Source organism: Lichenostomus cassidix, chromosome 1Ab, assembly GCF_008360975.1.
Source record: "Lichenostomus cassidix isolate B80296 chromosome 1Ab, HeHo_3.0, whole genome shotgun sequence".
In the NCBI taxonomy this organism is placed as follows: Eukaryota; Metazoa; Chordata; class Aves; order Passeriformes; family Meliphagidae; genus Lichenostomus; species Lichenostomus cassidix.
In genome coordinates, this window is record NC_139481.1 from 761,664 (window position 1) to 779,416 (window position 17,753).

General features: G+C 44.6%; 1 protein-coding gene across 3 annotated transcripts in view; it reads right to left on the minus strand.

The window, feature by feature from the left end:
• The window catches only part of PTPRO (protein tyrosine phosphatase receptor type O), a 104,111-nt gene that overhangs the window by 29,238 nt on the left and 57,120 nt on the right, over nt 1-17,753 (minus strand). For all 3 annotated transcript variants that reach the window (XM_085049262.1, XM_085049261.1, XM_085049263.1), the window contains exons 2-8: nt 14,960-15,233; nt 8,031-8,189; nt 5,947-6,099; nt 3,957-4,391; nt 3,406-3,567; nt 1,743-1,939; nt 73-193 (exon numbers count right to left, since the gene is read on the minus strand). In XM_085049262.1, coding sequence (XP_084905388.1) covers nt 73-193; nt 1,743-1,939; nt 3,406-3,567; nt 3,957-4,391; nt 5,947-6,099; nt 8,031-8,189; nt 14,960-15,233 — 1,501 coding nt within the window. The remainder of the gene's footprint in view (nt 1-72; nt 194-1,742; nt 1,940-3,405; nt 3,568-3,956; nt 4,392-5,946; nt 6,100-8,030; nt 8,190-14,959; nt 15,234-17,753) is intronic.

Here is a 17,753-nt window from a genome sequence, read left to right on the forward strand (position 1 = left end):
ATACTACAGATATTTAGAAACAAACCACCCCAAAGCAAGGAAAGCCACTTCAGCAGCAGGTTCAGGGGTTACCAATGGAGAAGGTGACAGGGTCAGAGGGAGGTCCAACCAAGGGTCCTTTCTGCAGATAAACCACCACTCGGTACTGAGCTCCAGGAACAAGGTTCTCAATCAGGCTGCTGCTGGAGTTCACCTGCAATTCAGGAGAGGAACTCATCAGACTGACCTGGTTCATGACAGAAGATTGAGATGTAGCTGAATGGCTGCAGTTACAAAAAGCACAAACCCAAACACATTGGCACCACAGCAAGAGCTGCACTCTCTGAGCCCCAAATGGCAGAGCTGTGGAAGTGGTCAGACTGAATTCCCAAATTCTCTGACTCAGAGAGCTGCCCTTGCCTGGCTGCAGAGGCTCAGCTATCTCACTGCACACCCACTCTCCTCTACTGTCAGAGTTCATGAAAATATTCAGGCTGCATTATTGGTTTTACATTAATATTTACAAAAATATCACAAAACATACAGGCAACATTTCCAGACTATTCAGGCTACATTATTCAGGTGGCATTATTCAGGCTGGAGCATTCAGACCATGAGTTTTCAATGAAAGCCTGAGGTTTCCCATCCTCATCTGCTGCTGCTCTGCGAGCTGAAGGCAGAATTTGGGGAAGCTGTGCTGAGTGTGTCCTGAGTGACTCCACAGTGAAATCAGAGAGGAAATATTCCCTGTGTCCTCCCCTCCACAGCACCACAAATGTGACTAAGTGACATTGTGTTTTTTCTTTTCTGTTTGAAAACAGAACATTTCTGCTAACCTTTCTGCTGTCACACCAGAATTTCCTGACCAGGTGATTCCTGCTGTGACACAACAGAAAAGGCTCATTCATCTCCTGAAGCCTCCACTACCAGCAAATGCACCGAGCAGCTTGGAGAAAACCTCCACACATCCTTTCTAGAGCTGCAGGCTGGTATTTCCTACTAATATTTTCTTCACAACCTTTGCAAAGTCTGTATCACAGCCACCTCTGCACTTTGCTGCAAAGCACACGAACAGATCAGTGCCAGCACAGATTTGCTGAGGAACAGAATTTGTCTCTACCAGCTGCTCTGCAGAGCTACAGCACTTTTAAATTATGTTAGAAATGGAGAGAGCTCTGCTCTGAATTTTGCCCTTTTCAGCTCATCAAGAAGTCAAACCAACAGCCATTAACAATTCCAGGTATAATTGCTCTGAATTGCTCTTTATTTCCCAGCACTGACACCTTTTTCTATAGATGAAAAGCTGACTTCTGATCCTCCTGAAACTTCCAGACAATTTACACTCAGGTTCTGTATTCATACGTGGGATAGCTAAGAACTGATTTATGCTACTTCCATGATAATGATGCATGTGAGCATTTTACTGTATAGAAATGAATTGCAGCACATGCCTGAGTGAGGGATTTGCTACAGCCAGAAACACAATTTGAGCAACCCTGGGGTGTTCTGCACCTTTTCCTTCCTGCCTGCTGGGCTCTGCCCTCCCCCAAGTCCAGCAGAAACACAATTTGAGCAATCCTGGGGTGTTCTGCACCTTTTCCCTGCTGCCTGCTGGGCTCTGCCCTCCACCCTGCCCCAGTCCCTTCCCTCTGGATGCAGAGCAGCCACCCTGTCCCTGCAGCCTGTCCCAGCCCTGGCACAGCAGCTCCACACTGCAGGAGGATCTCCCCAGGATTTGGGAGCCCTGCAGCTGCTGCCCTTACCTGGGTGCAGTAGTGCTTCTCCAGCCTCTGGCTCTCCTTCTGCTTCTGGCAGGTGAGGGAGAGCACAGACACGATGGTGCTGCTGCTGCCCTCCTGGGAGGCTGTCCAGGAGGTCAGGGCAGTGGTGGAGCTCAGCACTGTCACTGTCACATGCTGGGGCTTCTCGGTGAGCTCCTCGATCCACTCCCCCGTGGGGCCTGGGGAGCCCAAAGCACAGTGAGACACGATCTGCCCGTCTGAGAAACACCATTTAGGTTTTTATCCATTGTAAATCACCTTTCCTGCAGGGAATCATGGATTCCTGGCAGCTCTCACCTCCCCACTTTCCACCTGCAGCACAGTTTGTCACAAGGCAAACAGGACTGTCTGAAAATTCAGATTGCAGTTCTCTCCCAGCTGAATCAGATTTGCTCCCAGGGAATGCTTAAAGCAGTGACAGCCAACAACGTGCAGATCACTGACCAATACTAAAGGATGAGCACAGAATTTTTCACCTCTCCACACACTAACACACCCTCCAAGCACAGCACAGCCTTGATGCATGAAAATCAACTTCACAGAGGGATCTCACTCTGCATCAGACTTTTCTGAGCACTTGGTAGAGAACACAGCTTTAAATACAGACAGAACAACAGTTTGGAAAATAACTTCATCTAGACTTGGTCAAAATTTCATATTTCATGAAAATAAATCAGGGGTTTTTTCATATAATGAAGCTGTCTAACTATTCCTAAAATAAAAGAGAAGACAGAGAAATTACAACAGCAGAGACCCTCTCTCTCATGTGCTGGTCTCTGTATGTTTTCCAATTATGGTTTCTTTCAACTATAAAGTTGTTAAAAATGGGAGCAATAGTGGAATTGCTACATGCAGTCCAGCATTATGGTTAATTCAAGTCTAAATAGTTAGTATTTGTAAATGTTATGAGCCACTAAAGGGACAATTTTTATTCATAATACACTGAAGCACTCAACTACATTTCCTTTTACTATGGATTTTTCTGCCAGCCTTAGCTGCTGTGTCTTGTTGAAGCATTCATGGGCTGGGAAGGCATCACCTCCCCACATGGAAAATTGAGCAGTGAGCAAGTATTCCCCTTTATGGGCATTCTGTAGGGAATATCTATGTGCTTTTGCACAAAAAGGGACAAAGGTGACCACAGCCATTGGAAGGACAATGATGAGAATTCACCAACTCCTGTCTCACTTGCTGATCTGATTGTCACTCATGGTATTTGTTTACACAGCAGTGTATCATTACTTTGTCTTTTACTAAATCTCCAGTTAAGAAACTCTGGGATTCTACAGGGAAATAATAAATTACTTTTTCTCCTTTGAATTTAGCAGGCTGAACCACTTCATCTCCTGCAATTTGCTGGGTGTTCTGTCAGAGACCATGCAGTTCCAGAGTTCAGTGTTTAACTGTGCAATTCCCACAGGCTCAGCCTGAGCTGCTCTCATCCCTAACCCACCACACACTCCAGGAGAAAGGAAGTTAAATATTTCAAGGACTCTCCATAGCCACCAAATTAATTCTCAGAATTAAATCCTCCCTTGGAAAGGAGCAGAAGGGTGACTTGTGTCGGTGAGTCACTTCTGAACACTCTGCACATCACTCTGCATGTTGCTCAAGGAGAAAAAGATGAATTGCAGGAAATACTTACTGATATAAAAGCTCAGTGTTTTTGCTGATTGACTTCCCCGAACTTCACAGGAGCCAGAGGAGCTAAATGTTGTTACAGACAACTTGTATTTTCCTGGTTCTTTCAGTTCAGCAACGAACTTGTGAGTGTCCTCACTCACTGTCAGAAATTCGGTGGAGTTCTCTAAATCAGGGGAAAAAAGAGTGTGGATCAATTGAAATTTGAAAAGCTCCAGCCACCAGGAAAATTATTTACATCAGAAATGCTCATCTCGTTTCTGCCGTGGGATTCAAAGGTATCCAAAAGGGCTGCAGTTAAACAGTGTGGCAATAAGTACAACACTGTAAATCTCATTTAAAAAAGAGAACTGCAAACTGCCATTTCCTCCTCCCTTACTTTTGTGTTGCCTGAAGTAGAAGCTATCCAATGCAAGAAACTCCTCAAGAGATACAGAGGATCTAGGAAAGCTCTCTGAAGCTACTAGACAATGACTAATTTGCAGAGGGGACAACCTATATAATGATATATAGTCAGAGAGCAGCTGGACGCCAAGGGCACAGGCTGTGCTTTACCTTCCCTCTCGATGCTGATGTGGAAACCATCGAAGGCCGTGGGGGGCTTTGGGGGCAGCCAGGTGAGCACCATCTGCACGGGCAGGAAGGCAGGGGGCTCTGCTGGGGCTCTGCCAGGGCTGGGGACACGGCTGGGGACACGGCTGGGCACTGCAGTGACCAACTCCTCCTCGCCCTGCGCCGACTCAGCCTCGCTGGAGCCCCAGGAGGGCTGCTGGGGGCTCTCAGTGCCATTCCAGGGCTCCTCCAGCCACCCTGCCGAGCTGGTGGCTGCTGGCATCTGGGCTGGGCTGGCAGCAAGGTGGGTCACTTCTGTCCTCAGCATCTCCTGGGGTCCCAGGAAGGATTCCTCCGCGAAATTCCCGCTGTGCTCCTCCCAGTTGTTCCTGCTGATTGGCACAATCTGCACGGAGATGTTTCGGGGTGGGTAAGGAACTGAAAGAGAGGCAAGGGATCAGCTTTTAACAGGAATGTTCTGTGCACCTTTACAAGGTGTTCATTCCCCTGACAAACCACATTCTTCTAGGATCTGTCTGAAATAACTTGTCCTTACCTCCCTTCTCTTACACATTCTCATAGCAGAAGTGATTCCAGTGGGATCAAGATCAGTATGATTCACACAATAATCCCAACTCAAGGATACCAGAAGTAAAGTAGATGTGAAGTCACAGTAAATCAAACTTCAGTGCTGTTATAACAGCAAGGCTACTCTAGTTCAAGTTTTTAACAGTGAATCTACATTTATTTTATTGTGTCTTCCAGGAAGATCTTGATCATGGAAAAAACCCACCTCTGTAGAAATGAATTGAAAAATATATGCAAAACTAATATATGGCACAGCTCATATTTAAAAAAATAACCTCCATATTGCTGTAGGGCTTTTCATATGCTTTTAGCAGCCACCTTTTCACAAGCATTAAACATCAGTTTAAATTTGAATATTTGTGAAAGCTTGATCTCAAGCCTTGGGTCTCCAGAAGACAAGATTTTGGCACGCAAAGCAGTGGCTTCAGCCAGCAGGTGAACACCCAGCATTCTGTGTCTCACTGTAATTGTTTTCTGCCTCTCCTTACACACTCAGTGTGAGCAGCCTCTGCAAATAATCCTGCCTGGCACCTTTCAAGCTGCCACTTTGCAGCACATTAACTTGTTGAGGTCCCATCCCAGTCACAGCCACCAACAGAAAACCAGACTGTACATTCTCAGTGCAGTTCATGTGAAAAATGAGGGATGGGAGGGCAGCAGGAAGAAAAAAACAAACAAAAAAGCAACCCTGTTGGTTATGGTTCAGTATCACAGTAACTATATTTAGGATCTTCAGGACAGAGCTCAGCTGGCATCATTTGGCTCTGTCCTGTCCAAGGCAATGGACCAACAGCAGTGTGTTCAGCTGAAGGTTTGGCCTTTTGATTTCATCACTGGATCATTTCACTTGGACCCTGAGAAATGTCTGTGGTCCAACAGATTCACAAAAAAGTTTTGGGCATTGTCCCAGTCCCAAATTCAATTAGCTCTGCACCCTGAACAAATGCAATTTTCAGCCTCTGCAGCATGGCTCTCTTGGAAATTAGAAGTTCATGCTTCAGGGCACAGACTGGCCAAGTGGGGCAAGTATGACATTGTTGTGGGAGATGGAAAAGTGCAGTGAGGAGACCTGGATTGACTACAGCAGGAGACAGAGCAGAGCAGAGCCACACCAACAGCATCCTCACTGCAGCCATTCCTGCTGCTCACCTGTGCATTCCCAGCACAAGGCCTGGGATATCTCATGGGCAGCAGGAATTGTTTTCTAGGAAGCAAACTCTATGACAGAAACACACAAATTTCCCTCTGCACTGTTTGCACACACAGTGCAGAAATTCCCCGTGGAATTCCCACAGCATCCTCCTGCCTGGACGGATCAACCCTCTCTGGATCAATCCTCTCCCCACAGCAGTGAGAAAAGCAGCAATTCAGCCTGGGAAGGAATGTTTGGAAGGGTTTTCCTCACCTGTTCTGTGCTGTTTGGGCTCATGCTGGACTCCACTGTACTCCACCAGGGTGCTCTTGTTGAAGGTTGCCTCTGACACCAACTGAAATGTGATGTTGCTGTAGCAGATACCTGGCAGCCAGTGGTTGAAAACTGTTTTGCCTTTAAAGAAATCTGCAGAGGGTTTGAAGAGAAAAGAAGAAAGGGGGAAAAAAAAGAGAAGAGGATAATGGATCAAATGTTCACTTTCTGATAGTGTGACTGCATGTGCTGAACAGGCAAAGTTTTAGATGTTTAAACATTTTTCAGCCTGCTCTGAGACATGAAATTGTAATAATTCAATAATAACAACTAATAAATTGTAATAATTTGCCAATGCTCTTCCTGGCTGTCAAAGCCACTTTGCTACCAAAAAAAAAAAAAAAAAAGAAAAAAAGAAAAAAAGAAAAAAAGAAAAAAAGAAAAAAAAGAGAGGGTTAAAAAAAAGAAAAGACCCAGGACAAGAAACATGAACTGCTTCTCAAAGGCAAGGGAACTGAATGTGGCAAGCTGCTCCACATGACACTGAGTATCTCCAAGAGCTTCTGACAGTTCCTTTGGCTGCTGCACGCAAAGCCTCTGTGCTTCTGCTGACTGAGGCACGGCAGGAGGGAGATGTGCAGAGGGACAGCACCTGGAGGGAGCAGGAGCTGCAGGGCTCAGGGCTGGGGTTGTGGCCACAGCTCAGCCCAGAGGGCTGGGGAAGGGCTGTGCAGGCTGCAGGACATGTTCCCTGAGGAACATCCTCATTCAGGCTGATATTTATCAGCAGCTTGAGCACACAGCCCCTGGAAATGTCTGTTAGCTGCACAAGATAAAAGTTACTGCTGGTGTCCCTTTGTTCTCTGCAAAGAGGTCACCTACATTTTCTGCTGTCACCCAGACTTCACCATGCCTAGCTTGCAGAACTCTACAGCACTGGAAATGTGATTTCCAGAAGGAGACTCCCAAATTTTCTGATCTTCTGGAGGTGTGCATCTCCCTCTGCTGCCTTTAAAGGGAGTTTACAGTGACCAGACATCTATTCTGGGACCCTTTTTAACAGTGAATCCACATCTATTTTATGGTGTCTCCCAGAAAGATCTTGGTCGTGGGAAAAACCCACTACTGTAGAAATTAATTGAAAAATATATGCAGAACAAATATTCCAGTGCCTGGAAATCAATTCAGCACCTCCTGGATTGCCCAGAGGCATCTGACTGCCACCAGGGAATGCTAAATCACTGGGGTTTCAGGCCCCAGAGGGTGTGGGGTGCTTTCCTCACCTCTCAGGGTCCTTCCTGCTTCAATCCCTGAGACAGACACTGCCTAAGTCCCACTGCAGGGCAAAGGTTGGAAACAAACACACGGAAGGTTTCAGTTATGAGCAAATTAAAAACAAAGCAGAATTTGCTCTTGTTAGACCATTGAGCTGGTCAGGCTGGTTGTTTGTCTAGGCTGACAGTCTAGACTGCAGGATTGATTGCCCTTGATTGGATGGTGTTAGGAGCACTGACATTTTATAGCAGCAGCAGGTTGTTAGCCCAGGGACAACACTGAGTGCTGCAGAGATGTCCTGTACAGCACTCACTGGGCACTGCAGAGCTGGAGCTCTGATCCTGTGCCAAAAATCAGATTTATCCAGTGGGATTCCCTCCTCTGGGACATCCCAGGGCTTTCCTGTCAGCCACACACCAGAGAGGAAACCAGCAGGAAGAGCCTGGAGCTTTGGAATTGCTCTGAATTGCTCTGCAGTGAGCCAGCAGCACAGCAATGGGCAGTGCCTTCCCGGGCTGAATTCACACAGAAATCCACACTGCCAAATCTTCCTCTAAAATCCAAGAGAAAGGGAACATCACCAGAACTAGGATGGTAAGCAATTTAATAATCCCAAATGAACCAGCAGGTAAATTCACCAACCCATCACTTACTCCATACTATAAAAGCTATTATAGAAACACATTACCAGAAATATAAATCCTTTTTTACATATATCCTTATCCATCTCAAAACCCCACCTAAGCCCACGGTTTAAAATGTCTCCAGCAGTATTAGCATTAAATTGTGGTGAAATAACTTCCTCCTACCTTTGTACAGCATTGTTCTGTAGTCTTTTCCTTCCCAATAGCTGATATTAACTCTGGTAAATACATTGTACTTCTCTGGGTACTGAATTTCAAACAGAACTCCTGTTTCTGGAGATGGTTTGTAGTCATAGATAGAAACGTTGCTCACAGGAAGAGGCTCTAAAGGACATGCAGACAAAAGGGGGAGAAAAAGAAGAAAGGAGCAGATTAATAGGCAAAATGAGTTCTTTACACATAAACCACAGCAAGGGAAAGAAATGGTTTTGCAGGTATGGCAAAAGAACTCCTGAATCCACCAGGTGAGAGCTGGGGCTCCACAGAGCTCTGGGGCAAAGCTCACTGGGACACTGCCAGAGCCAAAATCTCTGTATTCCCCTCCTCTCACACAATTTATCTCAACACTTATGCTTTATGAGGAAAAATTTCTATATTTGACATTCAAAAAACGTTATTTAGGTCATCACCTCAGAAAGATTTTCATCTTTAATCCTTGTCAATCATGTAGAAGTGCCCAGACAAAACAACACCACACTTGAAACTGCTTGTGACTTCAGCATAAATGTCAGCTTTGAGATGGGCTGAGAATTCAATCAGTGTGGTGGCCAAAGGAAGCTGCAGGAATGAGGATTTTCTGTTTGGGTATCTCTACATTTCTTTATTTCATGGGCAGTTATACAGTCTCCATTCCTACCATGGGAGAGGATCACCATCTTCAACACATTTATCCACATCAAACTCCTACAAAACACAGCAGTACCATAACCATTATTGTATAGATGGAGAGCTGAGGGACACAGAAATAAAGTGCTTTATTGGAGGGCACAGGGAAAGCTGTGCTCAGCAAGGAGCTAAGTCAGGAGCTGCTGATCCAGGGCTCTGAGCTCAGAGTCAGGTGTGCCACAGAAAGCAAGAAAAATCTCCCATGTGCTGAGAGCTGGAATGCAGAGCAGTGCTGCTCCAGCAGCTGAGGAAAACCCTGAAAATAACAGAGTCACATTTTCATTCAGCCTTATTTATCCACAAAATAACCCCAATAAAATGAAAAGAAAAGCACACCTTTTGCCCCATGCCCTCCTCAGCAAGACAAAACTGACAGCAACTGAACTATCCCTGGTGAAGAGGTGAAGTGATCCTCAAGCAAGGTTATGCTGGCAGCTGAAGTCTGTCACACTAACACATTTTAATAGAGGTGCTTAATGCAATTATGCCTGCATCCTTATGAAGATTAGCATGTTGATTTAGTTATTGCACACTGCAGGGATCAGATTGCAAAATCCAGGCTGTTGATTAGCACAGCCCTAGAGGAGCCATTTGAGTTGAAAATTCTGCTGCTGCAGGCCCTGGAGAAAAACTAATAAAAGATTTTTCCCCGAAGAGCATGGAGTGACAATGGGCAAGGGAAAGAGCAGATGAAAGGGAAGATCAGGATCAGCTTCAAAAGGGGAATTATCCCACAGGAGGTGGGGTAGGTTCATCAAAGAAGGAAAAGCAGGGCTGTAGTGAAAGAGAAAACTAAATCCCAATGACCAGCAGAGCATTTTCACTACAGCTGGAATTTTCCAGATGTGATAAAAATCAGAGAAGAAAAAACAACTGGGAACAAAACCATAGCTGCAAACAGAACCTCTCACCAACACCAATGTCTTGTCATTTTTAACTTTGTCAGAGCATGGAAAGGCAATGCTGTGGGATTATTAACCTATTTCTCATGGCAAAGGCTCATTGTGTTCATCAGATTTATATCAGTGCATTTGCACATTAACCACTTGCAAACAGAAACTCCCTTCTCCCCTCAGTGATGGGACTGTGGAAATGCTGCTGACATTTCCCCCCAGCCTGGAAAAGGCCAGGAGCACAGCAGAGCCCAGGAAGCAAAGCTTCCCTCCTCCTTCTCAACCCTCTTCCATCGCTCATTCCACACTGAACAGTGGAAATGACTCCCCAGTGACCAGAGGGTTCATCTCCCAGCTCACCAGAGTGGTTTAAATGTCAATAACACCCCTGAACAGCCCAATGCTGATGTGCACACCTCTGCTGTGTCAGGTGAGCCCTGGGCTCTCTGCTGCCTCACTCACATCTCAGGTCTCCTCCTTGCTGAAAGAATCACTGAAACCTTCCTGTGCCAGTGATTCAATTACCCCATTTATTCCTTCCTACAACAAATCAAATAAAGGATGGAAGTTATATTCATTTTTAATCCGAATGATTTTTCCTCCTGATGCTTTGATTTAATTAACCAACAATTGAATTAAGCAGTAATCACCACAGACTCTCTCGTGTCTCTATCTTCTCTCACCACCCTCTCCTTGCTCATGGCTGATGTTAGCAGAGCTCTGTGAGTGATTTAATGCCATTTAAAGATTCTTCCATTATCTTACTTCCTTCGGCACCAAATCTTCCCATCAGAAGCTATTTGCACACTGTGAAATTAAAAGAACACTCAGCAGATAACCATCACGCTCTGGTTTTCACTTACTAACTGCTCCTAGGGTTATTAAAATTAAAGAATGTGGAAAATGCCACTCTTTGCTAGCTATATTTATAATTCAGAGCATCAACAGTCTGGTCTTTTTAATTTTACTGTTTTCAGGGCTTAGGATCCAGCTCCTCACAGATTCCAGTGGCTGTCAAGAAATAGCCTAAATAAAGTGGAATCACAGAAATGTAACACTTGGAGCTCTATGAAAACTCTGTACTACACTGAAATATATCACAGAAGGGACTTAGAGGGACATTGAAATGCTCTAACAGTTTAAGGCACTTCCTCACTTACAATCTCTTTATTTTTAGACTTGCAGATTATGTTACACACAGACACAACTCTGCAGGATCAAGAGGATCAAGTCCTAAATTTGCCATTTTTCTCAGTGTCTCACAATCTCCTGCTTCTATAGCAACTGCTTTCCCATTTTATCTGTTTACAGGAGAACATAACTTCTCTGTTTAGCCTGGACTTCCCAGCATTTTAGCATTTAACTCACATTTCACAAGCATCCAGATAGCATAAGAAATGTGCCTAACATCATTCTCTAATGCCCTGGAAAATTCTGAATGCTAAATCCTCCATTAATGCATTCAATTTGTGTCACAGGCATTAATATTTGCAATTCAAGGGGGAAAAAGAAGTCCATTGAAAATAAGTACCACATTTCAATCCAAATCAATTTGTTGGCGATATTTGTAGATTGGGTCACTCTGCAGATGGAATTAATGGTTATTGTGGTAGCTCAGGTGTAGCATTACATGTGGGACTGAGATCAACCCTCCTGCTCCTCACACTCACATCCAGATTTATGATTATTCACCTCCACATTGTGACTTTTATTAAAAAGATTCCCCATTAATGGAGTGGCCTAACCCCCATGGGTAATTCCCTTTATTCACAGGAAAAAGTTGTGAATTATGTCATTTTCTCCCCAGGATGACACTAGTTATGTATCTTTAGGATTACTGGGAGTGAGGCACAGCCAGGATAAAGCTTCCATTTGGGTTTGTTTTATCTCCTGTTAAAAAGAAACCATCCTTGAGATTAAAGAAGCTGTTGTTTAACACTTTGGAAACCCAATGTTCAGGTTTCTGACAGCTAATAGAGATATTGTGCTATTGCTGACAGGGGGAATAGAAGTGAAAATAGAGCCTGAGTAGTGATGATGCACAGTGCAATTTCTCCATGGCCACACAGCATGAGAAATAAAAAGATGACACAAACTAAAAAATAAGGTTGTCACAGGAACAAAGGCATAGCTGTTGTTCCTGAACAGATTTAGGCCAATTGTTCAGATCATCCTTACAACAGAAATTACAGCAGGAAATCATATGGTTGCAGTTCTCTCTGCTTCTTTGATCCTGATGGAGAGGATTTTTCACCCTAAGAAGAGGATAACATGGTTCATTTGCTGGGAAAAGCTGAGCACCAATGGTGCTATCCTGAGTTATTTCAGAGCCAGGGCTGCACAGCTAACCAGCCTTCCTGAAGGTGTTCCATGTCATCCTTTAAAACATGAAGGCTTCAGTCTCCCATTTCTTAGGGAAAGGACTTTCTGCAGCTCCTGGCTGAGCAGCTCTGATCAGCAGGAAGCAGTGCAGCTGCTGCATCACCTGCTGCATCACCTGCTGCATCACCTGCTGCACATCTGGCCAAGGGCAGAGCAGCTCCACTGCTCTGGTGGCAGTGACTGCCAGGGCCAGGCAGCAGGGCAGCTGCTGGGCTCTGAGGAGATATTTCTGTAGGAGACACAGAGGCACAGCTCTCCCCAGAGGGAATACAATCCACAGCCATGGATGGAAGGAATCACAGGCTTTTGGAACAATGAGACATTTACCACTCACAACTCCTAATCATCAGCTGGAATGAAAGCCAGGCAGAGCTGGTCTTAATTACCATCAGAGCTCCTCAGAACCTGATTTCTGCCATTCCCAGCAGAGACACATTTCTTTCCTGCAGCACACAATAGCTTTGCTATGATTCTATGTTGTATGTATATTTATATAGCATTGTTTTATGGTTTTATATGTATATATTTATGCACATACATATTTATATGTATAGTTACACATCCATACCTATATATGCATATATATAATGTGTAAAACATGTATTTTGTATGTTTGCATGATTAAATAAACCAAGAATATTAAACAGACAGACAGCATTTGGCAAAAAGAAAAATATTAATCCATCCTAATTATTGTCTGCCAAAAAAATAAAGTTAATTGACAGTCATAAAATTGTGTAAAACAGGCAGTGGACAATACTAATGAGAGGAGAAAAAACCCAACAACAAACCAACTACCTCATGCATTTCTGGAGCAGGAAACTGATCGTGACACAAGTTTGAAGATCTCTTCTCCAAATCTGCAGGGTACTGAAGTACCTTGAAAAGCCCACCCAGCCAAGCTGCCTCTTCATTCCAGACTGACTTTCATCCCTGCAGCCTTGTGCTCCAAAGGATGACCTGAGGAGCAGAGGCTGCGACAGGAGAGCAGAACTCATCAGTCTGCCTGGCAGGAAACATCAGAAGGGAGATTGGATCCTTCCAAACCCAATCTCAATGTACAGCCTGGCTCAGAGCTCAGCACAGCATCCTCCAGGGCTGCCTGCAGGGTGTCCTGTCTCTGCCATGCACCTGGCTGTCTCTCTGGTGAGACAAACCCACAGAAATCCACTGTTCCCCTGTTGTTCCAGGTGCTTCCCACTGGCAGCACTGGGATTCTCACTGCCACTGGTGATGCCCAAACCAGGCTGCCTGAAAGAGGCCAAGACAAATTAGGAGAATAAAGCAGACAAATTTATTCAAAGCCTTCCAGGTACACTCAGGCAAGGAAAGTCCCCTCGAGGGAAAACACCCCAAATGGACTCAGGGTCAGGAGCTCTTCACCTTTTGTAAGTTCTGTCCTATTCAGGTGATGCTATTGATCACCCCAGGCTCTGCTCCCCCCCTTTCCACCATTATTTACATATTTTCAGGCCCTAGGGTAACAAATATATCCTTGAATGTCTATCCAGAGAGCTTTGTTTTGGTTAATGTGTTGGGAACAGAGGTTTTCAGCATTCTGTAAGATCCCAGAGCTAAACCAACTCACAGATACATGAAGAGTAAAAAACCCCCAAATTATTAAAGCATCACAATCTCTGCTCCTTCAAGGCCTGGGGAGCAGCAGAACTCCCAGCAGGAACCCCAAAAGCTGCCAGCTCAGCCCCATCAGACAGGTGGTGACACCAGGGAGGAGGGACAGTGACATGGGGATGTCCTTGGAGCTGCCAGCCTCAGCTTTGCCAGGAATGGGACTGGGCTGGCTCTGGGGTCTCTGGCTCCTTTCCTCATCCCAAATTCCCTGCACAGGGGTGTGTAAACCATCTGCCAGCTGGGATCACACCTTCCTGCTGCCAGCAAACCTGCAAACCCAAGAGCAGCCAGCCTTGCTGCACAACTGCAGCATCCAAACCCCTACAGAGGCATTTCTTACAGTTCTGTATGACAATGGATGCTTCAATTATCCTCTTGGAAGAAAACAAGCAGAAAATAGGAAATTGGATTAAAATTACTGCTTTGCTTACAAGGTTAAAGCAGTCGAAGGGAAGGAAATTCAGGCTGCCTGTGAACCCTGAGATGGCTCAGGATGGTGTTTCCTCACTGACACAATTATTCAGGTACAAAAAACCACAACCATTCCTCAGCTATGAGCCAATAAATTACCCATCAATTCCAAGGTGCCATTTAGGAAAAAAGAAGAAAAAAAATCGGAAAATTTGTCTTGCTCCATCCAAATAGCTTTTTGCCATCTTCCAGATGAAGAAATCATTTTATGTTCTACAAATTGTTTCCAGGTTGGCACCTGAAAGTGCTGGATCAGTCCTGGATCAGCCCCAGTGCCAGAAGCACAGCTGGAATCACACAGCAATCTGTGGTATTTTGTATGATGACAGAGCAAACAAGAGGGTTTGCTTTCCCAGTTTAGCATTGCTTCCACAGATTAGCCATTGAAGAATATTGTTCTAGCATTTAAAATAGAATAAACCTCCCCATGGGTCAGCAGTGCTCACCCTGAGGTGTCACTCACCACTTGTCATGGCTTTATGGATTTTTGGGACTCCTGGTTCTAAGGGTTTAGGACAAACAGCTGAAAAGAAGGTTTGTTCTTCACACTGTTTGAGTGTTACAGCTCAGAGTTCTGGCAGAGCCAGCCAGGGAAAAACTGCAGCCTTTCCTTCCTTTCTGCCCAAGCCTTGGCAATGTTCTCTCCCACCTTGGGAATGTTCTCTCCCACCTTGTCAGGATTCCCTGCTGCTTTCCCACAGGGATGGATCCCAAACACCAGCAGCACCCACTGGAAAACCCAACAACCACCCAACCTTCACAGGAAGAACTTCTGGGGAAAAAGCCACACAGAACAAGAAAAGCAGAAAAGGAGAATTAGGTGTTACTTACTGGTTAGCACAGTGATTGATCTGGCTGACTTGGAAACCATGTTTGAGTTCACCACCAGCAGAGTCACTATGTAATACAGGCCATGGTATTTGGCATTGAAAACCACAGGGGCAGGTAAAGTGCTATTGAACTCGTCAAACTGGAAAAAGTAGTTCTTGGATTCTCCAGCTATCTTCACAACGTAGACAGAGGAGGAGCTCACCAGGTCTGATGCCTCCAGGGAGACAATGATGCAGTTGTCCTCTCGGACAGCCACCTGGAAAGGTTCTGCATTCTGCAAGACAGGAATAAAGAGTGTGCTGAAGTAAAATCATCATTTCACTTCCACCTATTTCCCTTGACATTCATGAGATACTCATATTTGCAATGAAGTTATATCTTATATTCTCCAAGAGAGTTAACATCAAGCAGGAGCAATTATTTCAGGCTGCAATTCACAGTCAGCCAAAGGCCACAGGTATGTGATAATCAGAGGCAGAGGCTGATCCTGCTGTGTGCTTTCTGATATTCCAGATATCCCATTCCTTACATCCTCAGGAATAAAGCCTCTGGCATTCTTTCATGAGGAAAGGTGAAGCAGAGCAGAGGAAGGATGAGATTGTAAAGGGTATCAGGGCCAAGAGGATTTCCAATAAAGCCTCAAAGTCATTTAAATCCCCAAAACGAGGTGATTAAATCAAGACTCTTTTATCTTGCAGAAATAGGATTGTATATTCCTCAATGCAATAGATGTTGAACACAACTGAAGGATAATTTCTGGCACTGCCCAAGCTTTTCCAAACATGCTCATTCCAGCAAGCACCAAGTGACAAGCAGCTCTCAACACTATGTCCATAGCTCTTCTCATTACCTAAGATACAACATTTAATTTTCAATATTTTTTTTAATTAGTAGTAGGGAGAAAGGTGCAATTTAACCTTGTGCTCATATATCATGAGCATGTTAAGCCATTGCCAGCGGAAAACACTTTCATTTTTATTAATTGCAAACCAGCTGTCAGGAGCAGCACTTGTTCTCCACAGGAATTTCAAAACAGATTCATGGTAATTAAGAAGGAAAAGTTTAAGGTTACATTAAGTTGCCTTTCTGTTTATTAGAACACACCACAGCAGGTAACTTTTTTACCCCCTGAGAAAATTGTAATATCTGATATTTTCAGTTCCCAACTCCACAGTGTTTCTTTTTCCTTCATATTTCACAGGCTGGGAGCTCTCATGAAAAGGTGGAAAAACAAAGCCAGTTTGCAACTTGTTCAATCAAGCTGTTCCTGTAGAACAACCAGAGCTGGAGACCTTCAGAGATTAACTCCAGCAGCCTGGCTACCTCCTGTCTTCTTGTGCTTTTGTTTAGTGGGGATTCCTCCTTGAAAATCATCTTTCTGGGATTTATCCTGAGGATTCAGGATCCCTATTTGGAATTCACATATATGGCATTCAATCCCCCCCAATAACAACTACAAAAATAAACCCACAAGGAATAAGGAATTGGTTCTAGGAATGTAAGATGTTAAACAGCAGGAGTTTGTAGATATATTCAGGGTGTTGTCATTGGGTTTTTCCAGCGTACCTGAGGTTATCCACAGTGTACCTGAGGTTATTCCCAGTGTACCTGAGGTTATTCAGAGTGTACCTGAGGTTATCCACAGTGTACCTGAGGTTATTCCCAGTGTACCTGAGGTTATCCACAGTGTACCTGAGGTTATCCACAGTGTACCTGAGGTTATTCCCCGTGTACCTGAGGTTATCCACAGTGTACCTGAGGTTATTCCACCCCACAGGCAAAGCCCCAGGACTGAGACAAAAGCCCTAAGCAAACCCCTCATCTGCTCCCAATGAGAACAAGGCACAAAGCACATTATCAGTGCCACCCAAATAGGATAACCTGTCTAGACAGCTGAAAACCTGAGATTAAAAACAGAGGCAATGCAACTTCAGCTGCTGATCTGAGGTTTGCTGTAATTAGTCTTTTAAAAAACTACTTTTAAATTGTTAAAATCATATCAGATGATGTTATCAATGGGAGAATATTCTGGTGCAGAGTCTGGGTGATTTTTCACAGATGGCACAGAGGTTGTTCCACAAGGTTTGCAATGTAAGACTACAACTGCATAAAAGCTTCCATGTGTTTTTCTCAGCCTCAGCTGCATTCAACAGGCTTACCCTTGAGTGGATCCAAATGCCACACCTCAAGTGGTTGTAATTTGCCATAAATCCCAGTCTGGCATTTGGATTCACACAGATTCAAACCTTTAGCTGGGGATTCTGTTTAGATCTGGTCAAAACCAAGTCAAGGTTCTCTTACCCTTCTTCCTCCCCATTTTCTTTTCCCTGAGACAATGTGGAATCAATCCTAGCTCAGCCCTGCTGTGTGGGAAGGCAGGAGAAGGAAGGCTCAGCTGAGCTGGTGATTCCCAAAGGAATTGCACTGTTGGATCACAAACCATGGCTGTCCTCCAACAGCAAGCAAGGACTCAGCCATGCTCTTTCTACATACTAAACTTGAAGTTTGTGTAAAATCCCACAGCTGTCTGTGGGGTTTGACCTTCCACAGACTTGCATTTGAATGCCAGGAAAAGGATGGTGTTATCCCTAAAATTATTCTGGCCTTCCCTTGGCATTGCCACTGAATTCCACATGCTTACCTTGCAGTGAAGAACCAGCCAAAAAAACCAAACAAACCCAAAAGTGCCAACAAACAGCTCCAAGTGAGCTCCTTACAGTTGGCTGTACTGTAAATCATTTGCTGTGCTAATCAAGTACAGCTGGAAACTGAGCATGTAATTGCAGAGTCATGG